The sequence below is a fragment of the Dunckerocampus dactyliophorus genome, chromosome 20, assembly GCF_027744805.1.
Source record: "Dunckerocampus dactyliophorus isolate RoL2022-P2 chromosome 20, RoL_Ddac_1.1, whole genome shotgun sequence".
Taxonomy (NCBI): Eukaryota; Metazoa; Chordata; class Actinopteri; order Syngnathiformes; family Syngnathidae; genus Dunckerocampus; species Dunckerocampus dactyliophorus.
Window position 1 is genome coordinate 11267501 of NC_072838.1, and position 17708 is coordinate 11285208.

The 17708-nt window shown below is 38.0% G+C and overlaps 1 protein-coding gene across 2 annotated transcripts in view; it reads left to right on the forward strand.

Annotated features, from left to right (window-relative positions):
- The window catches only part of vps50 (VPS50 EARP/GARPII complex subunit), an 83093-nt gene that overhangs the window by 31902 nt on the left and 33483 nt on the right, over nt 1-17708 (forward strand). For both annotated transcript variants that reach the window (XM_054763384.1, XM_054763385.1), the window contains exons 12-18: nt 1372-1512; nt 8028-8160; nt 12989-13080; nt 13173-13267; nt 14002-14100; nt 15871-15961; nt 17113-17286. In XM_054763384.1, the coding sequence (XP_054619359.1) occupies nt 1372-1512; nt 8028-8160; nt 12989-13080; nt 13173-13267; nt 14002-14100; nt 15871-15961; nt 17113-17286 (825 nt within the window). The remainder of the gene's footprint in view (nt 1-1371; nt 1513-8027; nt 8161-12988; nt 13081-13172; nt 13268-14001; nt 14101-15870; nt 15962-17112; nt 17287-17708) is intronic.

The window sequence follows — 17708 nt, forward strand, 5'->3', positions numbered from 1 at the left end:
CAGGGTTCATCCATTAGCTCTGTGTTACGTCATATTACGTCACTATTACGTCCTGGTCAGCCGACCAACACCAAAAATGGTAAGCTGTGAAAAAAACTTAACAAGAAAAGCCTCACCATCATAAATTGTAATAAATAGAGTGCAATATAATTTTTCCATGATTGATTATGTGTATGCACAGAAAAGGTAAAGAAAGTGTGAGGCACTTGTTAATCGCACTAAAGCACATGTAAAAATGTCAATTTTATTTTTCTAAACCTTTAATTTAAAACTAATTTATATACTCATACAAAGTGCAAATGTATGGAAGCCTGTTTCCACTGAAAGAAAAAAAAATCCAGATGGTAAATCATAGTTATGAGATTAAAAAATTGGAATTATGAGATAAAAAGTCATAATTATGAGATAAAAAGCTGAAATTATTAGATAAAAAGTCGAAATTATGAGATTCAAACTGCGCATTTGACGCCTTCTTTACTGGAGCCTTCGTCACATGACATTTTTGTCTCATAATTATGACTTTCCTATCTCATAATTAGGACTTTTTATCTCGTAATTTTGACTTTTAATCTCATAATTATGAACTTCTTATCTCATAGTTATAACTTTTTATCTCATAATTTTGACCATTTATTTCATAATTATGACTTTTTTATCTCATAATTTTGACTTTTTGTCTCATAATTATGACTTACCGTTATTACCAATATTTACCGATATATTTTTTTCTTTCAGTGGCGGAAATGGGCTTCCATACAAATCAAGCGTTTATACAAAACAACTAAATAAATTAGAGCATTTTTTAATGTAAACACTATAATTGAGATTTCAGTCAACAGTACCCTGCTGCCATGAAATATACCAAAATGTGATGTTTTCTTGCAACTTTTTCTTCATAAACTGAAACCGAACAAGTGATACTTTATTTTAATATGCAAATTGGTTAGAAAATAACAATTTTAATTTTTGCTTGCTATGCAGGAGATTCAGCCATTTGCATTCGGTGTTGTTTGCAGCAAGAACCAGCAGAATATGACCTAACCTTGCAGGTCCATTTACCATTTCTTAATTATTTATGGAGTTAAATTTTGGGGCAGGTAGACCATTGAATTTATTGCTTTGTTCCTGCTCTCCCTGCAGCAAAGTGAGAAGATGTCTACATTTTTAGTTGGTGAATAAAGCCTTTGTCATGACTCCTCAGGCAATCTTAGTTACTTTCGCTGATACTCAGACCAAGTGTACAGTGTATGTTTCCTCCCAAAGTTTAATTTGCGATATCTGCTGCTTTCTTCACTGCTTTCCGCACTGGCAGACGAAAGTGACATCTTGGTTTAATCATTTTCCTAACTTTGTGTTTGGCTCCTTCTGCAGACTGCTATGGACCAGCTGCACATGCACTTCACCCAAGCCATCCACAACACTGTGTTCCAAGTGGTGCTGGGATATGTCGAGCTCTGTGCTGGCAATGCTGATACCAAGTTCCAGAAAATGCAATATAAGGACCTTTGTACGGTAAGACATTGAGATTATTTAGGTGGAGATCCAAGTTTTGTTAGTATTTCAACATTTTCTTTGACATTTTCCAGTAACTATCATGACAGAATTCAGACATGGTACTTTTGACTGGTACTGTGTACACTGGGTATTGATACAGATAGAAATGTTGATTGCTCACTCTATTGAAGTTCATAATAGAGTGAAATTAAGTTGTAAAGGAAAGCACTGTTAAACCCATACCTTAAAATGCCCATGACACCAAAAAAAGTTTGAAAAAACAATAACAAAATGAAAGTACTCACTAAATAAAACATTTTTGTCATCCTGCTTCCGTAGGTAAATAAACAACTATGAAATAGGAATGAAATTAAGTGGTGATTGTGGAAAAAATGGTCACAGGTATGTTTTGTGACTGCCAGTATGTGACATAGACAGCTGAAACGTCAGCGATCCCTGCTTATTTAGCCCTGGAATGAAACTCCATACTATTATTCTAAGATACCTAGACTAGATCTGGTTAAAAAAAAAAAAAAAAAAAAAATGTATTTACTTACTAGAACTGACAGATCGACTGCGAGATAGGCTAGAAAGACGAGTGACAACAATCCATGTTTTGCTTGCAATTCATTTCGAGAACACTTGCGGGTGACACTGGCAACCGGGTGCAAACACAGCCATGATCGCACACGAAGAAAGTGACATATTCACAACAATAATAACGTTCAATAATATTGTGTTGTGAGGAGTATGGTATGTTTTACTGGCAGTGATAGCTACAACAGGTAGCGCAGTAGCCGCCATGAGCACGAGGCTGACTACTATGGAGCAAATTCGCAGGAGGAATATGAATTGACTTACTGCCACCCGAGCGCGCTTTTCCACAGTCGAACGTCTTGCGGGTTTTTGATGTTTTATTTTAATCTGCAGGGCAGTCTTGAAACATTTCGCCCACAAAGTTTGCCGGTCATCTGACGAGGCGAATGCTTTGTTTTAGAAATCCAGTCCGGTGTTAACGTCAGACGTCACTTGCTCCGCCTCCTCCAGCCCCAGAAAAAGGGACAATTTTTTTAAATTTTACATCTAACACAGGAAATATGCCTTTCAATGTTATTTGTCACATCGGAAATAACATCTTTAATGTGTTTTGGTGTCATGAGCACTTCAAAGTAATTCATCTTGCTGCAGCCGTACACGACTTTCCTGTCCTTGTTTTTCTTATATGTCTGAGTTGTATCCTCTTGCTACCCGTTTAAAATAAATCCCATCATGCTGTTTTAGAAGCGTTAACTTTGTCAATTTATCATGAACTAGCTGGGGTGAAATGCTGAGAGTACCCGAGAGATTATGCTGTAGAAGTGTATTGGTAAAAGTCCTCCGCGCCCGGTTGGAGGCCACCATGTGTTTCTGTCCCATTTCATGGCATATTCCAGCTATCACAGTCAGTTTTCTTCTTCGAACACTGCTTTCCTGTTGATGTGTTGTTGTTAGGCTTCCACAGCTGTCATGCACCAGATTTGCAATGCCCTGCCCTTTACCTCTCCCTTTAGTGTTCTCGTCTCCCCCCCCCACTCCTTTCATCTCATTCTTGATTATTTTTTCCGTCAATATAACACATACACAGTGTGTGTGTGTATGTATATATATATATATATATATATATATATATTTACTGTATTCATAGAAGCTACATTTTTTGCAAGGTCAGCAGCTCTGGGTCAAGGCATGTTTTTTGCACCAATGTTGGACTGCATAATGATGTACAGCTTAAATAACAGCGGGGGCTTTTTTAATGCAAAACTATAATGAAGTGATGCTTGAAGTTCACCTGTCGTCTTTGGTGTTTCAGCTGTTTTATTGCACTTTACTAATATTGCATCAGAAAAATGACCAGCCATAACATTAGGTACATGACTGAAATCTAATGGAATCCGATACAACTGTGCACAACGTATACACACACTCATTCTACAGTTTGTATGATGGATAACCTGCCAGTGCTGCATTGCCTGGATGATCTTATTGATATCACGCACACACACACACACACACACACACATACAATACTAAAACAATTACAGCAATTTAAGCTTGATGGATTGTGTTGTTTATACTTGGCTTTTTATACTTCATGGAGGGCAACACACACATTAATCTATGCATGCACACGCACGTATGTTAATTGCAGCGTTTTGCCTTCATTGACTTTTATGGAAAGCCGGACTTGCTTTTTCTCCTTGTTGAGCACAATTTTTTTGGATGATGCAGTCAGTTTTCACACATCTCGAATCAAAGTGGGAACTTTTGTACCTGTTCCTAAAAATGGCAACTTTCATCACTCCCGCTTTGGCGGAGAATCAAAACTGCATCAATCGATGTGTTTGTGCAGAGGAGCCAACATATGAGTTCTCTATTCCCACGATAAGCAAAGGTTGAACGATGTCAAAGCCCACATTGGACTCTCTGAACTTGCCTTTTAATTATATGACTTAAAATTCAAGAGCAAAGAGACCTCTGTGAGAGGTCCGATAGGATTATGAAGAGGTCATATTAATTTTACATCAACATCTCATCATTATTGGCCAAACTCCTTATCAATCTCATGGCCTGGCAAAACTATGTCTTGATGGAATTCACTTACAGTCTTTGAAGGGGAGGACTAGAAAATATGGACTTTATACTCCTGAGCACACATATACCGTATTTTCCTGACTATAAGCCACACTTTTTTCATAATTTGGCTGGTCCTGCGATGTACAGTCAGGTGGGATATATATATTAATATATACATGTATACAGTGGTGTGAAAAAGTGTTTGCCCCCTACCTGATTTCTTATTTTTTTGCATGTTTGTCACACTTAAATGTTTCAGGTCATCAAACTAATTTAAATATCAGTCAATGACAACACAACTGAACACAAATAAAACTTTTTATTATTAAGGGAGAAAAAAAAAATCCAAACCTACATGGCCCTGTAGGGAAAAAGCAGCTATCAAGTGTTTGTGATAACTTGCAATGAGTACCATTATATTCATTAAAAAAAATAACGTTGACAATATCACATACAAACTGTATATTATCGTTACATTAATGATAAAATGGTAGGCATGGTGAAGGCATAGCATAGGAAACTCAACCAGGACTGAGAAGAAATCACACATTAAACATGCCGATGAAGGCGAGAGGAGTCTAATCATAAAGGCGACATAGCTGGTAGAGCACAAAGGCAGGCAATAAGCTGATTGGTTGACACAGGAGAGCCAGGCCAAGGTTACGAGACCAGGTGACAATAATGACATTAAATGGTAGAAAGCAGACACGTGCAAAAGAAACCATGAAATACCACTCTCTGTACATAAATAGATGATCCATTGTATAAAAAAAAAAACATTGAAATTTGTCATGATTCCGACATAGCCATTTTTAAAAGAAACGTACTGGTTCGATGAGTCCTAACAACTCCCTTGATATTTTATTTTGCAGTGTCATGATTTTTTAATGGCTTAATCTTTGTTTCTTGAAAGTTGCTCCAAGACTTCTGTTATTTGTTTTCTACCATCATTGGAGATTGGTTTCAATGTTGTTGTTTTTTTTATCACTCTCAATATGATGATCTATGAACCGTGCTGTTGTATGTGGTAAGTTTTTGAGAGGATGCTTGTTAAAGGTAATAAAGAAAGAAATGAGAGATTCCCATGGGAAATCTCCATCTTCTTGCCGATTCTGTAATCTGATTTAGGCTTCGTCAAAGCACTTTGATGATGAACTGAAGCTACAGCTTATTGAATAATTCAAACACTGTTACAGTAAATGGCGGTCACTGCTTTTTTGGGTGGCTAGATGAGAAGGTTTTCACTTGTCGGGAGTGCTACTAGATGACCTTTCGTTTCTTTGTGTGTTCGGACAATGTGGCAGATTTAATTTAATGGTTCCTTTACTTATTTTATGCGTGAATTTAGTGTAGATGATAACACCATTCAGTGTATCATTTAAAGTAGTTGAAGAGCGTCATTCAGAATGTGTTCCCCTTTTCTCTCTGAATGGATCATAAGTAGTGAAGTTGAATGTTGAAAAAGGCTTGATAAACAAAGAAAATGAAAGCTGCGAGCAGCGTTGAACGGTCCCTCGCATGGCTGAGGCGAATTCAGCAAGTGAGTTTCAAGGTGTCATCTTCATCATATGTACCATTTATGATGAAGTTCTGACCTTGTGGAGCCGAGTAATTAACAATTATACAGTTTTGTGGCAAATTGTCAGATTGAACATCAAAGTTTGTTGCCATGCCCTGCACACATCTTATGAAACAACCTTAAATCCTTCACAGTATAACATTGTCTGTCTGTCTAGTATCCATGATTTTCATGTGGGCTCATTTGGTGAAAGTGCCTAAGACTAGTTTGTTTGAAATACAACCCTGGTTTTTGCCCAAAATTGTAAAGGCCCTCAAAAATACAAGAAAAGCTATGAAATATATATAATAAAAATAATAACAAACATAGCAGTTTCAAGAGGGCTTTTGCACGTCCGTGCTCAGGCCATCCAGAACAACCATTCCGTTCCTGTTGTTGCATGGAAGTGGTAATTCTGTGCCGACCAATCAACAGAATACAGTAGGTACTATACCCCATGCGGGTGGTACCCCAACAGGAGGGTGCCACAAGCTGCATGGTATTTTGCTACCTTCAGAACTTTGGGATCCCCAAATCTGAACTGAATTGTTCTGTTTGCGGGAAGTTTATAGATTATCCATTGTTTTTGATCTCATGCATCTTTACAAGTTACAGTATTATAGTACTTTATTTTGTGATTGAAAGCATAAAAATGAAAGTGAGTCAGTTTTATCTAGCGTAATTTTATTCCAAGTTTGCTCCCTTGCCTACGCACATTTCACTTTTCAAAACCGCAGTGGCACAGCTTGGCAGATGTTCAGTGCATATTTATGGGTAGCTGTCTTCAGCATATAAAAGGATTGTTGACAAAAATATTTGATGTCTACCTCCTCCGAATCGTTGTCAGTCAGTCTTTTTTGTGGATCTTCTGTCAAGCTGGGTTGGGTCCAACAAAGGAAGATACAGCACAGATGCTGCACCTCACCCAAAATGCTCACACACACACACAATACAGAGCAATGATTGTGTGTAGCTGAGGTTGTATACCTCATTAAACCCACTTACACACACACCTCATAACCATACATGGTCTTCCTGTCCCCCAGTTGCTTGGCAACATGCTACTGGCATTGTTAGCTCCTGAAGAACATGGAAAGTTAAATATATAGCTCTTTTTCTTTTACCTGCCTGTCATTCTATATCACTGGTTTCTCTGTATCACAAGCTGAATATTATATTATTTTATTGTATATCCAAAAATACAAATAACACTTATCCAGTGTGGTGGTAGATATTATTATTGTCATTATTATTATACTTTTAGCTTCAGTCTAATAGCTCAGTGCATTGTCAGTCTAATAGTATCTCATACAGGTCCTCACAATACACACACTCACATAGCACAATTAGGATTGCGCAACATGGACTTAAGACTGATGGAAAAATACTGGTAAACACACAATAGATGCATTGCTGTCACTCACACAAGCTTAACTCTCACTTCTACACAAATGCAACTTTCACTTTGGAGAGGGGCGTGGCAACTGCTATATAGACTCTACATAGAATTGTGTGATCATTGACTAGTTATCCAATAGCAACACGGTCCAAAGAACCAGGATGAAAGGCTGAAGAGAAGCAATAGCCATTACAGTATATTCAATTGATTCTTACACCACAGTATATGTTGTCAGCATGCTATGTTCTGTATGACACTACTATTACTATTGTTCAACGTCAAATTACTGTTCCTTTTCAAGACAAAGCATTCCATTGATTGTGAAAATAAGAGCTAAATGTTGGAATTTATTTGCAGAAAGCAAAAATAACGAAGTGTTTATTAAAGCGTAACAGTGGCCGTCATACATATCTGATACACCTTTTAAACATACACATCTTGTGGTGACAGCAGTAATAGTGAGCAACCTCAGATTAGTCGTCAGGTTTTCTCGAGAAGAATAAATTGCCTTTGCCAAGCCAATTTTATTTCCAAGCGTAACAACTTGGGAAAGTTCGTGTTCATTTGTACTTCGTTAAACATTTGAAGCTATAATTGTGTGTTACCTCACCGAATGGACAAAACAGATAATATAAATCTATGTTCAATGCATTTGACATCCTTCTAATAACATCCTTATTTCCAAGTAGTCCATGCATTAATTAGCAGTTACACTGAAATTTGATGTTTTTCTACACTGAAATTAGATGTTTTTCCTCAGTGTCCCTGAATAACAATCATAAGCATTAATTTCATATGATACACAGTACAGAAGCATTTGTTATCATTTAATTTTAACCTCTCAGTTCAGTTCAATTCACCTATAGCCCTTTCCCTACATGGAATCTTATCAGCTTCTTTTGGAGGGAATCCATGCCCAAAACAGCATTCGTCACCGTGTCCTCATCACCTCTCTGTTTGCAGCATATCACTCTGGACAGCTACATTCCGTGTCTGACTGACCTGTGCAAAGCATTGTGGGAGGTGATGCTGAGCTACCACCGCACAATGCAGTGGCACGAGGAGCACGACAAGCAGGCAACCACACCAACACCAGGTACTGCACGATACACCTATCCTAACTGATGGACATTTTTGCATGGATAGATCCACAGTAACCCCTAGCAGGAAACATACATGTATATTATGCAAAATGTACTTTTGAATTATGTACTACCTGGAGATGCTTGATACTGGCTTCCTTACCAGTATCCCATATACCAATGCTTCTCAGATAGTGACCTCAAATAATGACCAAAGTGCTGCACAAGCCATATAAACAGTTACAGTAAAAGCAGTAAAAACATAAATAAATATACAATGACAACACATGGACAGCAAATTTAGATAAAAAAAAAAAAACAGAAAAATCGATCCCTAGTTCTATCAGTAATATAAGTGCCAAGATCCCGTTTATGACCACCAAATATGAGAAATGTCTCCCTCACTTGTTTACTCCACTTACCAGAGACGATGCGATTAAACACACTTTTTAAGTTTTCATAACATCATGAAGGAAAAAAAACCTCCTCCCTCATAGACGTGATACCACCTCTGACCTGTCCCCGGCAAGATGAGACCGCAGCACTTCATGGAGGACAGCTTTGTAAAAAATAAAAATTAAAAGCAGGCTTTGCTACACATCTTAAAGCAAAGCCTGGAGATTTAAAATAGTTAAAAAAAAAGGATCATATAGGAATTCTTGACTATCTCCTTGTCAACTCCCTTGACTCTGACTATTTCCTGAGTTAGTACTACGGTAAATCTGCTCTCGGTGTCCTAAGATGAAGAAATAAGTCACAGTATAAGTCTGACTTCAAAGACTTGGTGAAAATGGGGTGAGGTTTCCACGCTCTGCACACTCGCAGTAACAGTAATCTTTCCTGCATGTTTGATATCGGCATATACACAGCTTGGACAGGTTTATAGCATGCAGAGAGGAAACCCACAACATTGATATATTTAAAGACTGTGCATTAGTTGGCATGCTGCTGTTGACATGCACAGTGGTTTGTGTTTGTTTCTTTTTGGTTGAGAGGTCATCCGGCAATGCTCATATTTGACATTGCATTTATTGTTGTCGCTGATGTGAATATTAATGTATGTACACAATGTAGGTACACGTCAATGATTAGTGTAGTTAGAATGACCTAGTTGCATGTGTTATATGATAAATATATGAGCAACTGATGAACTGTGAATGATGCATTTCTTCCTGTTGCAAATGTGTCATGTGTGCCTTTGGCTTGGCTCCATTTCCACGCTAATGTAATCAGCACATTCAGGGCCAGCAATTTATTCGTTATTGTTGCTTGCAAAATGGATGTTTCCATTCACTGTATATTGCATATTTGATTTCCTGGATTTATTTGACATTTTTAGAAAAATGTCATCTAGTGTGGTTACTAAAATTCCACACAGAAAATATATATATATTTGAAATATATATCACAACTTATCATAACAATTTTTGACAGCGTGACAGCTTTTGAATGATAATGATTATTCAAATCTTAGTTTTATGTAAAAAAAAAAAAAAAAAAGGCCTATTCGATTGCATTAGTTGAATGGGTTTGTAAGTGGTACTGCATAGTTGGAAAACATACTACTAAGTCCTTTGTCTGTTTCATTAATTGCCGTCTTCCCTGCAAGGCAAAGGACATCCACCTCATTTTCCTGCCAAGAGTCCCATCAATCATCTCAATAGTTGATTGGCTTTCACCTCTGTGTAAAGGTGTCCCTGGCCTTTGCATTGCCTTTCCTTCTCCTCCTTATGTGTGCGTGGTTCTGTCAGTGTAGTGATTTACTGTCCGTGTGTTGTCTCATTTGTTCAACAGTATTCGGAGGTGACATTGACCTCTGGCTCACACTAGACGCCACCTGTGTAATAACAGTCAGGCCTATTGACAATCGCTCATCGCCCATTCTGTCAAAAACACTCCTCTCTCGTTTTTTTCTTGCTGGAACTTAATATATTGATGAGTTCACTGTACTGTTTCACTAATTAATCTTGTCGCTTGATAAAATGAAAGTTTATAGGCCAGGGTCATTTCTCTACCTGACTAGACAGATTTGTTAGCGTAGCTCATACCTGCGGTCATGATTAATTCACACTGAATCAGTGTGTGTGACACTAAATAACATTAGCCAATTTGCCTATACAGAGCTTTGGTATATATTCAATTCAATTCATCATTGAACAACAGCTTCTTCTTTTTGGGGTTTCATGACTGAGTTTGATTTTTGCTGTAGAGGATTTAAAATAAAACAAAGCAATGTGATCCAAAGCGTACCACATCATGTGTCAAACATGGTGTAGGCTGAGAGTTATGAGCATGTATTGCCGCTAATTGCACTGTTTTTATTGATTATGTGACTCCTGACTGAAGTAACAACACAAATTGTGTGTTGTATAGGCCTATACTCTGTGTTCACTTTCAGTGCCACAATACAGATAGACTTATAGCGTCACAGTACAGATTAATACTGACTTTTGCACAAATAAATGAAAGCTGTTTTGTTCATTCATTTATTTAGTTTTATTACCGTAATATCCGGTGCATAAACCGCTACTTTTTTCTTAAACTTTGAACCCTGCGGCTTATACAGCGGTGCGGCTGTTGTTCTAATCTATGTTCTAATCTTTTGACATCTCCTTTACTTAAGAGCTACTACCAATACTGTGCTGCTCGCGAGTCAGTGAGGAAACGATAGCTCTTTCTTTGGCAGGAACCAATCACGAGCTATAAGTGAACTCACGACAAGCTTGTCCATAGCTTGTAAAATAGTTGTTTTTTATTTTAAACTCGTATTTGTACTTCTTTTGTATATTCACTAGGTACCTTTTGAGTGTTAAGTTGCTGTGTGATGAGTTTAGTGTTCTTGGAAAGATGACACCGTGAGTCAGATTGTTATATTGAGTAATGACAAGCTCGTCGAGTTTTTTCATAGCTCATGATTGTCTCCTGTCAAATAAACACCTACCTGGTCCTCACAGACTCATGCGCACAACAATATGCCATTTTATGACGTGGACATGTGCAGCTTACTGTATATACAAATCTGTTTTTCTGTCTAAATATAGTGGATGCGACTTAAACACCGGTGCGTCTTATACACCGGCAATGACGGTATTATTTTATTCTTTATTTTACTACCCATATCTCAACCCAATAGTGCATTTTTTAATAATTTTTTTATCAAGGCAAATTTAAAGGCAGAAGGACCGACAGCATTAAAAATAATGATAATTTCTCAAGGGTCACTGGGTTGATGACATTGTAATTGACCATCTTCCTTGTAGGCAGAGCAACTGAACTTTTTTATTGTGCTTTCATTCAGTTGAAATGCATGAGCATATTTGGTGGGGTTCATTATGCTCACTTACGACTGTGTAGTCCAAATTGAGCTTCATTTATTCCTGTACATACCGAGAAAACTATAAGTAATTATTTTTCATTTGAACCTAAACACCAACAAAAACACATTATTCACATTGACATCGATTTCTATAAAGATTGTAATCATTGGTCAGGGAGATAGGAGAAAAATAAGTGTTCACAGACATTTACGGCTACTGTTGCTAGGTCTCATCTAAGCACGTGACAGTTTTTTTCTCTGGGAATAAATGGAAGAAAGTCACTTTTTGATCTTTCTTTGTGAAACACACAAGTGGTGCAAACACAATGCAAATAAACATTGTTAGAAATTGATCTAATTATTACCGTAGTAAGTAAAATGTTTTGTTATATAACGACCAAACAGCTTTGTTTGATTGGAAACTGTAATGTACAATAAGAAAATTGAAGGCTTCCAATTAATAGTACGCTTGGGTATGGATTTTGATAAGAAATGTCTGTAGTGAATTGGCACAAATTAGATGGTCTTGTTGTTGGATAGTTCCATTTGTCTCAGGAAATAGTTGAACCAGAAGAATTCCCCCTGAGATTTGTTTCCCCTCCTTCTTCTGTTGTGTTATGGTTTGAAATCTGTAGTAAGGCGGAACAGATCTTTCCTTCTGTTAATCGTATGCCTCACAGTGAGATTAACTGTGGTCCGCTGAGTATCATGCTGGTCTGCTTACACATGATAGACTACCATGTGAACATATTGTATGTGAAGCGGGAAAACCTTGTGGAATTCTCCCAGTGTCTTCCTGAGATAGTTAGTCTCTGGTTTCTCTCAGAGGAATGATTCAACATGCATATTAATTGACAATGCAAGAATGGACTATGATGTATAGCGAATTTGTGTGACAAGAAAACTCCTTAATGCCGGTTATATTGGCCCATATGTTGACAATGCTTTCATTACACGTTTGTGTTTGTGTATTGGTGGAAGATTACTTGCAAGAACACCCTAAAAGGTTCTGAGGTTTCCTGTGAGCTTTGATAAATCCATACTCACTGATCCATACTGAGCCAGGGGTTTCACAGTATTTGTTACGTCTGCGAGTTTATTTCTTCCGCCTATTGAAAACGACCTTGGCAGCCCCATCTCCAGGTCTCATCATCTCTTTTTTCTCGCTCGCCACTCGGAGCTGATGTGAGGCGGTGTGCCAGATTCACTGAGGAGGTTGGCTTCATTGCGCCACCTGACAACAAACAAGGCAAATTTGACTGTCATCTCAGTCACGGGGAATCAATCCTTCGCTCCCTTCAGTTGCTGATTGAAAGCTACCTCCATGAAGATGATCTTATAGCTCAACTCCCCTGCCAGAGTTATACGAAGGATAGTGACTCCTTATTATTTTGTCTTTTTTTGTAGCACCATAATGAATTCCTGCCAATCCTGTTGAAGAAACAAAATCAAACAATAGAACAACTGGAGGGGAAAAAAAGGATTTGTTCTGTTTGTTAGCCTCTCTCCCTGTTTCTAATGCATAGATGATGCGGCGGCAGCAGAGTCTGACGAGTTGGTGGTGGACCGCAGCTATGTGAAGAAGAAGCTGGAGCATGGCCTCACAAGGATCTGGCAGGTTGTCTTTGTAACTTTCACATTCACTGGTAGAATTTCATTTCAATCATGGCTTCTCCGCCCACAAATGACCTGTTTTCTCCTTTTCATCAGGATGTCCAGTTAAAGGTGAAGGCCTATATCCTGGGGACTGACATGTCCAACTTCAAATATGATGACTTCATAGTAGTATTGGATGTCATCAGCAGGTATTTTCTTCTTTTTTTTAAACTTGCTGTGGATTCTTTAAGTTGTAATTGTAAATTTGGTATGTGCAGTAAACACTCAATTAACCATAGTCGCGGGGTGCATGGTCTACAAAAGCAAATAACTGCCAGAGTCTCTAATTAGCACCAGGTGAAAAAACATTGACATTAACAGCTGTGGCTGTAGGCAACCTCCAGATGTAGTTTTTTTTATTAAGCTCAAGCTCAATACATAAGCATAGGGTGAAATAGAGTTGGATTTTGCTTTCCACTTCCTCAAACAATTATTAAAGTTAAAAATTAAATTTAAATTTAATTTATTTTTTATTTTTTTTTAATTTTTTTATTTTTTAAATTTAAAAGCCCTGTGCCACTTGCGGCCCGTGACTGTAATTTTAATGGGCCGCAGCACATTCTAAAAGTCTAATTCAACAAGAAAACTACAAAAAAAAATCAGGGAAAATCAGCAGTAATTTTAAAACAATAAAGTCAAAATATCAAGAGAAAAGTGTCATATTCTAAAGAGGAAAAAAGTTTGTCTATTGACGTGTTTTTGCACAACTGTCGGCGTAGTTGTCAGTCAAGCACGCAATTACATGCAAGGGTGGGAATGTTACCCCTTTTACAGAACATGATCAAAATAGCTGTTTTAAAATTTGTGACCCAAAATAAAGTCATCCCAGTCCTTCTCTCCCATATCTTATGTTATGTTGCTATTTCTTCCCTCACTCGTCAAGGTTAATGCAAGTTGGTGAAGAATTCTGCGGCAGTAAGTCGGAGGTTCTGCAGGAGTCAATTAGGCGCCAGAGTGTGAACTACTTTAAAAACTACCACAGGTGAGATTTATTGGATCATGTTAAATAACCAGGGGTGTCATGAGACACTCAGCTCACGAAATGAGACGATGCACGAGTGTGGTTGTGCGAGACGAGATGAGTGGGGAGTCAGGGCCAGCAAAGCCTTCTCTGCTGGCTTAAACACTCTCAGAAGCAATGACCTACATTTACAACTAAATTCTAGTATTTGTTCCATTAAATTGTAGTACTTTATTCCCGACAGTCTATTATCTTCTATTATCTTCATTTCTTAGCGCTTAGATTTTTTTTGTCCAATCAGATTTCAGTTTCTGTTTGTTGCCATGTCAATGTGATCAGCCGAGGGCCTTCACAATCAGGAGTGCTGGCCCATGTCACACACTATTAGTAATGGGACCAATCAGCTTTCAGATTCACCTCACATGGCCAGCTATTTAGCCCACAGTGACGTCAGCATTTTTCCATCCTCTGGTTAATGTCTGAAAGCTTATTCCCTAACACTCAAAGTTACCAGTGCACTTGAATGCATAATCGTATGAACTGCACCCTGTTCCTGTATTTAATTTATTTTTGTGTTTTTGTCATGTTATTACATATACAAATATTGATTCTGAACTGCTTCAGATGATGTAGTATAGAGTTCGGAGTTGTTTAGAGACGATGTATTTGAAGATAAAAGGTTAACTGGGTTTGTTGCTTTCGTGGTAATGGCATTCATCCCCAATTCTGCCGCTCATTGTTATATTGTGTCTTTTTGTGTTATTGATGGTCTGTACAGTATAATTGTGATGAGCTAGTGGAGGTACTATGAGTTGGATTAGACTGCTTAAGTCCCCACTGAAGGCTGAGGTACCAAATGCACCACCCGCCACTGCTTGGCAGACATTTTCCAGTCTGCTGTTGCAAGTGTGCCACATCTTCGAGTTGATTATCTCGACGCCTAATGAGCTGGAAGCCCATTTATGTCTTGATATCATAACCCGCTGCCAACCACTTGAATATGTACACTTCGACTAAGACAGCGCCACATCATCTGAGATGATTGTGTTGATCACTGTTGTGATTACCTGTCAAGAGTCATCAATAATAGTTTATCAGAATAATGATAATAAACTGTGTCATTATGACAGAAAATGGAGAGTGTAAGGAGGCACACAGGCATGATAGGGAGTGCACGCTTGGATTGCAGTCGTGATGTCAAGGTGAAGAGGTGACAGACGCCCTGAGACGGATGAAAGGATAACCATTTGTTGTATTTACTGCAACTGTGTAGACACATAAGTTATACTGTATGTGTGCACATCCTGTTCCTGTTGTCTTTAAACTCCATGCAGTACCATGTGGTGTTGTCAAAGTGATATGTGATTGAAGCATATATATAAATCCATTGCTGTATCTTGCCTTAACACAAGTCCACTCAATTGTTTCCCACCCCGAAATCAATGGAAAATGAAGTATTGGGAAACAATGCTGTGCTGTCCTCATACAAACCACGCAGAGGAAATCCCACGGTGCCTTATGCAGTTGTTCCTCGCTCTGTGCTTGACCTTTTACGTTCATAGTTTATGCCTCCACATTTGAACTGTAACTTCAAACAACTTATGTAGACTTTTTCATTTTAAGTTCTCCCGCACTTTCACTCTCTTTTTGCAAGCTCTTCAAAGTACTTTGTAAAGTGCCTTGAGACAATTGTTGAATTGAATGAAATAACATTTAAGTTAGTGCTACAGTCATGGTATTATCTTTAGTAATTGTGATGTTTTTGTGTGTGCGTCCTTAACAATTTCTTAGGGCACGACTAGAGGAGCTGCGAATGTTCCTGGAAAATGAAACATGGGAACTTTGCCCTGTCAAATCGAACTTTAACATCTCACAGCTTCACGTAAGTTGGAATTTTATCACTTCTATGTATGGCACATGCCACCTTTACACATACATTTGCATAGGGAAGTATTCAGTGCTGTTTGTTTCTTCCACATGTTGTCAGTTAAAAATCTTAAGACCCACCACAGTAATCCCTCGTTTATCGTGATTAATTGGTTCCAGACCTGACTGTGATACATGAATTTCCACAAAGTACGATTCCATATTTATAAATGGAATGTTTTCCTATTTAGCACATAGAACACCTGTTTATACCCTTCTAAATACAGTTTTTGACATTATTAGAGCCCTCTAGAAATGAAGTCACCCCTAGAGTCACCTTGTGTTTTTATTAGGGATTATAGCACCTGTTGTGAGATAATTCCAAGCCTATTGTTCCGTTGATAAAGTCTGGCGATTGTATGTCTCACGTAACATTACTGACACCTAGTGACTAGTGTAAAATAGTACATTAACATATTTGAATGCATCTTTTGAATGCCTTATGTTTGTATTTTTGTTAATTTAGACATTTTTATGATTGAAAATTAGGCAAAAAAAGTAACATTAGCTAAATACGCATTTTTGAACTAATAATAGGCCATATTCAACCATGAAACAAGCATGATTTATTAATGGATATGTTTTTGAAAAACCACGATAGAGTGAAGCCACGAAATTTTAACCGCAGAGTTATGACTGTACCCTAAATGTACTTTATAAGTAAGAAAACCTTGTTCAGATATGTTTACTCACTGTGATGGCGTCTCCAAGGACACCTCCGGCATTGATTTGTGCTTGAAAACACACTCTTTGTAAGAGTGGACAACATAAGCGCAGTACATTGCACATTTACAGAAGTGCATAAGCATACTCTTTTTCTCATTGCTTCTTAATTAGGTTGTCATTTAGTCCCACTTAGCAATACATAGTAAATAAAGATGTACATTATATCAGGTAAAAAGTACTCCATCTGCTATACAGTTCGCCATCTTCCAGAGAACTTGTGCATTTATAAAATAGAAAAAAGCTGTCAAGTTTAGTTCTTTGGAACTTTGCATGTATTATAATACTCAATGAGAGTTTTGCCTATACTGTATTTGCGGATTTTTGCCAACGCTTCAGTCACTTCATTTATCATCTGTCTGTCTGTAATCTTTCATGAACCAGGAGTTTAAGTTCATGGACCAGTGTCGCTCTCCTTCGGTCTCCCCAAGCCGACAGGGCACATCCATCCTGGGGGAGCTGTCACTGTTCCAGCAATACCTGCAAGAGGGAAACCCCTTTGAAATGCACATTGAACACAAAGAGGAGGAAACAGAGGATGTGCTGGCTTCCAATGGGGTGAGTGCCAAAGACGGAAAAATTGTTTCCGCTCTGATAGTTAATGATGAAACATTGAGCAGAATACATGGGAGCATTACCTGGGAATATGTGTCTTTTAGTTATATGACAACCCAGTGATCAATTGTTGACCTAGTTGGCCTATAGCTTCTCCCGACATTTACACTGATGCCAAATCAAATAACAATGACTTGGTTCAACGAAATCGTCAGTGAGATAAATAATTCACAAGTATGACTAATTAATGAGGGTACCTGTTGAGATATACCGCCGAGTTAACAAAGAGACAAGTTGATTAATCGGTGCATAATCACCGTGGTTTTTAGGAAGTGTGAATCAGCCACCGAGCTGTCATCACTGGGCCCATTCAAACTTTTAATGACATGCATCTTTAAGGCAGTTCCTTCACTGTGCACAGGTTG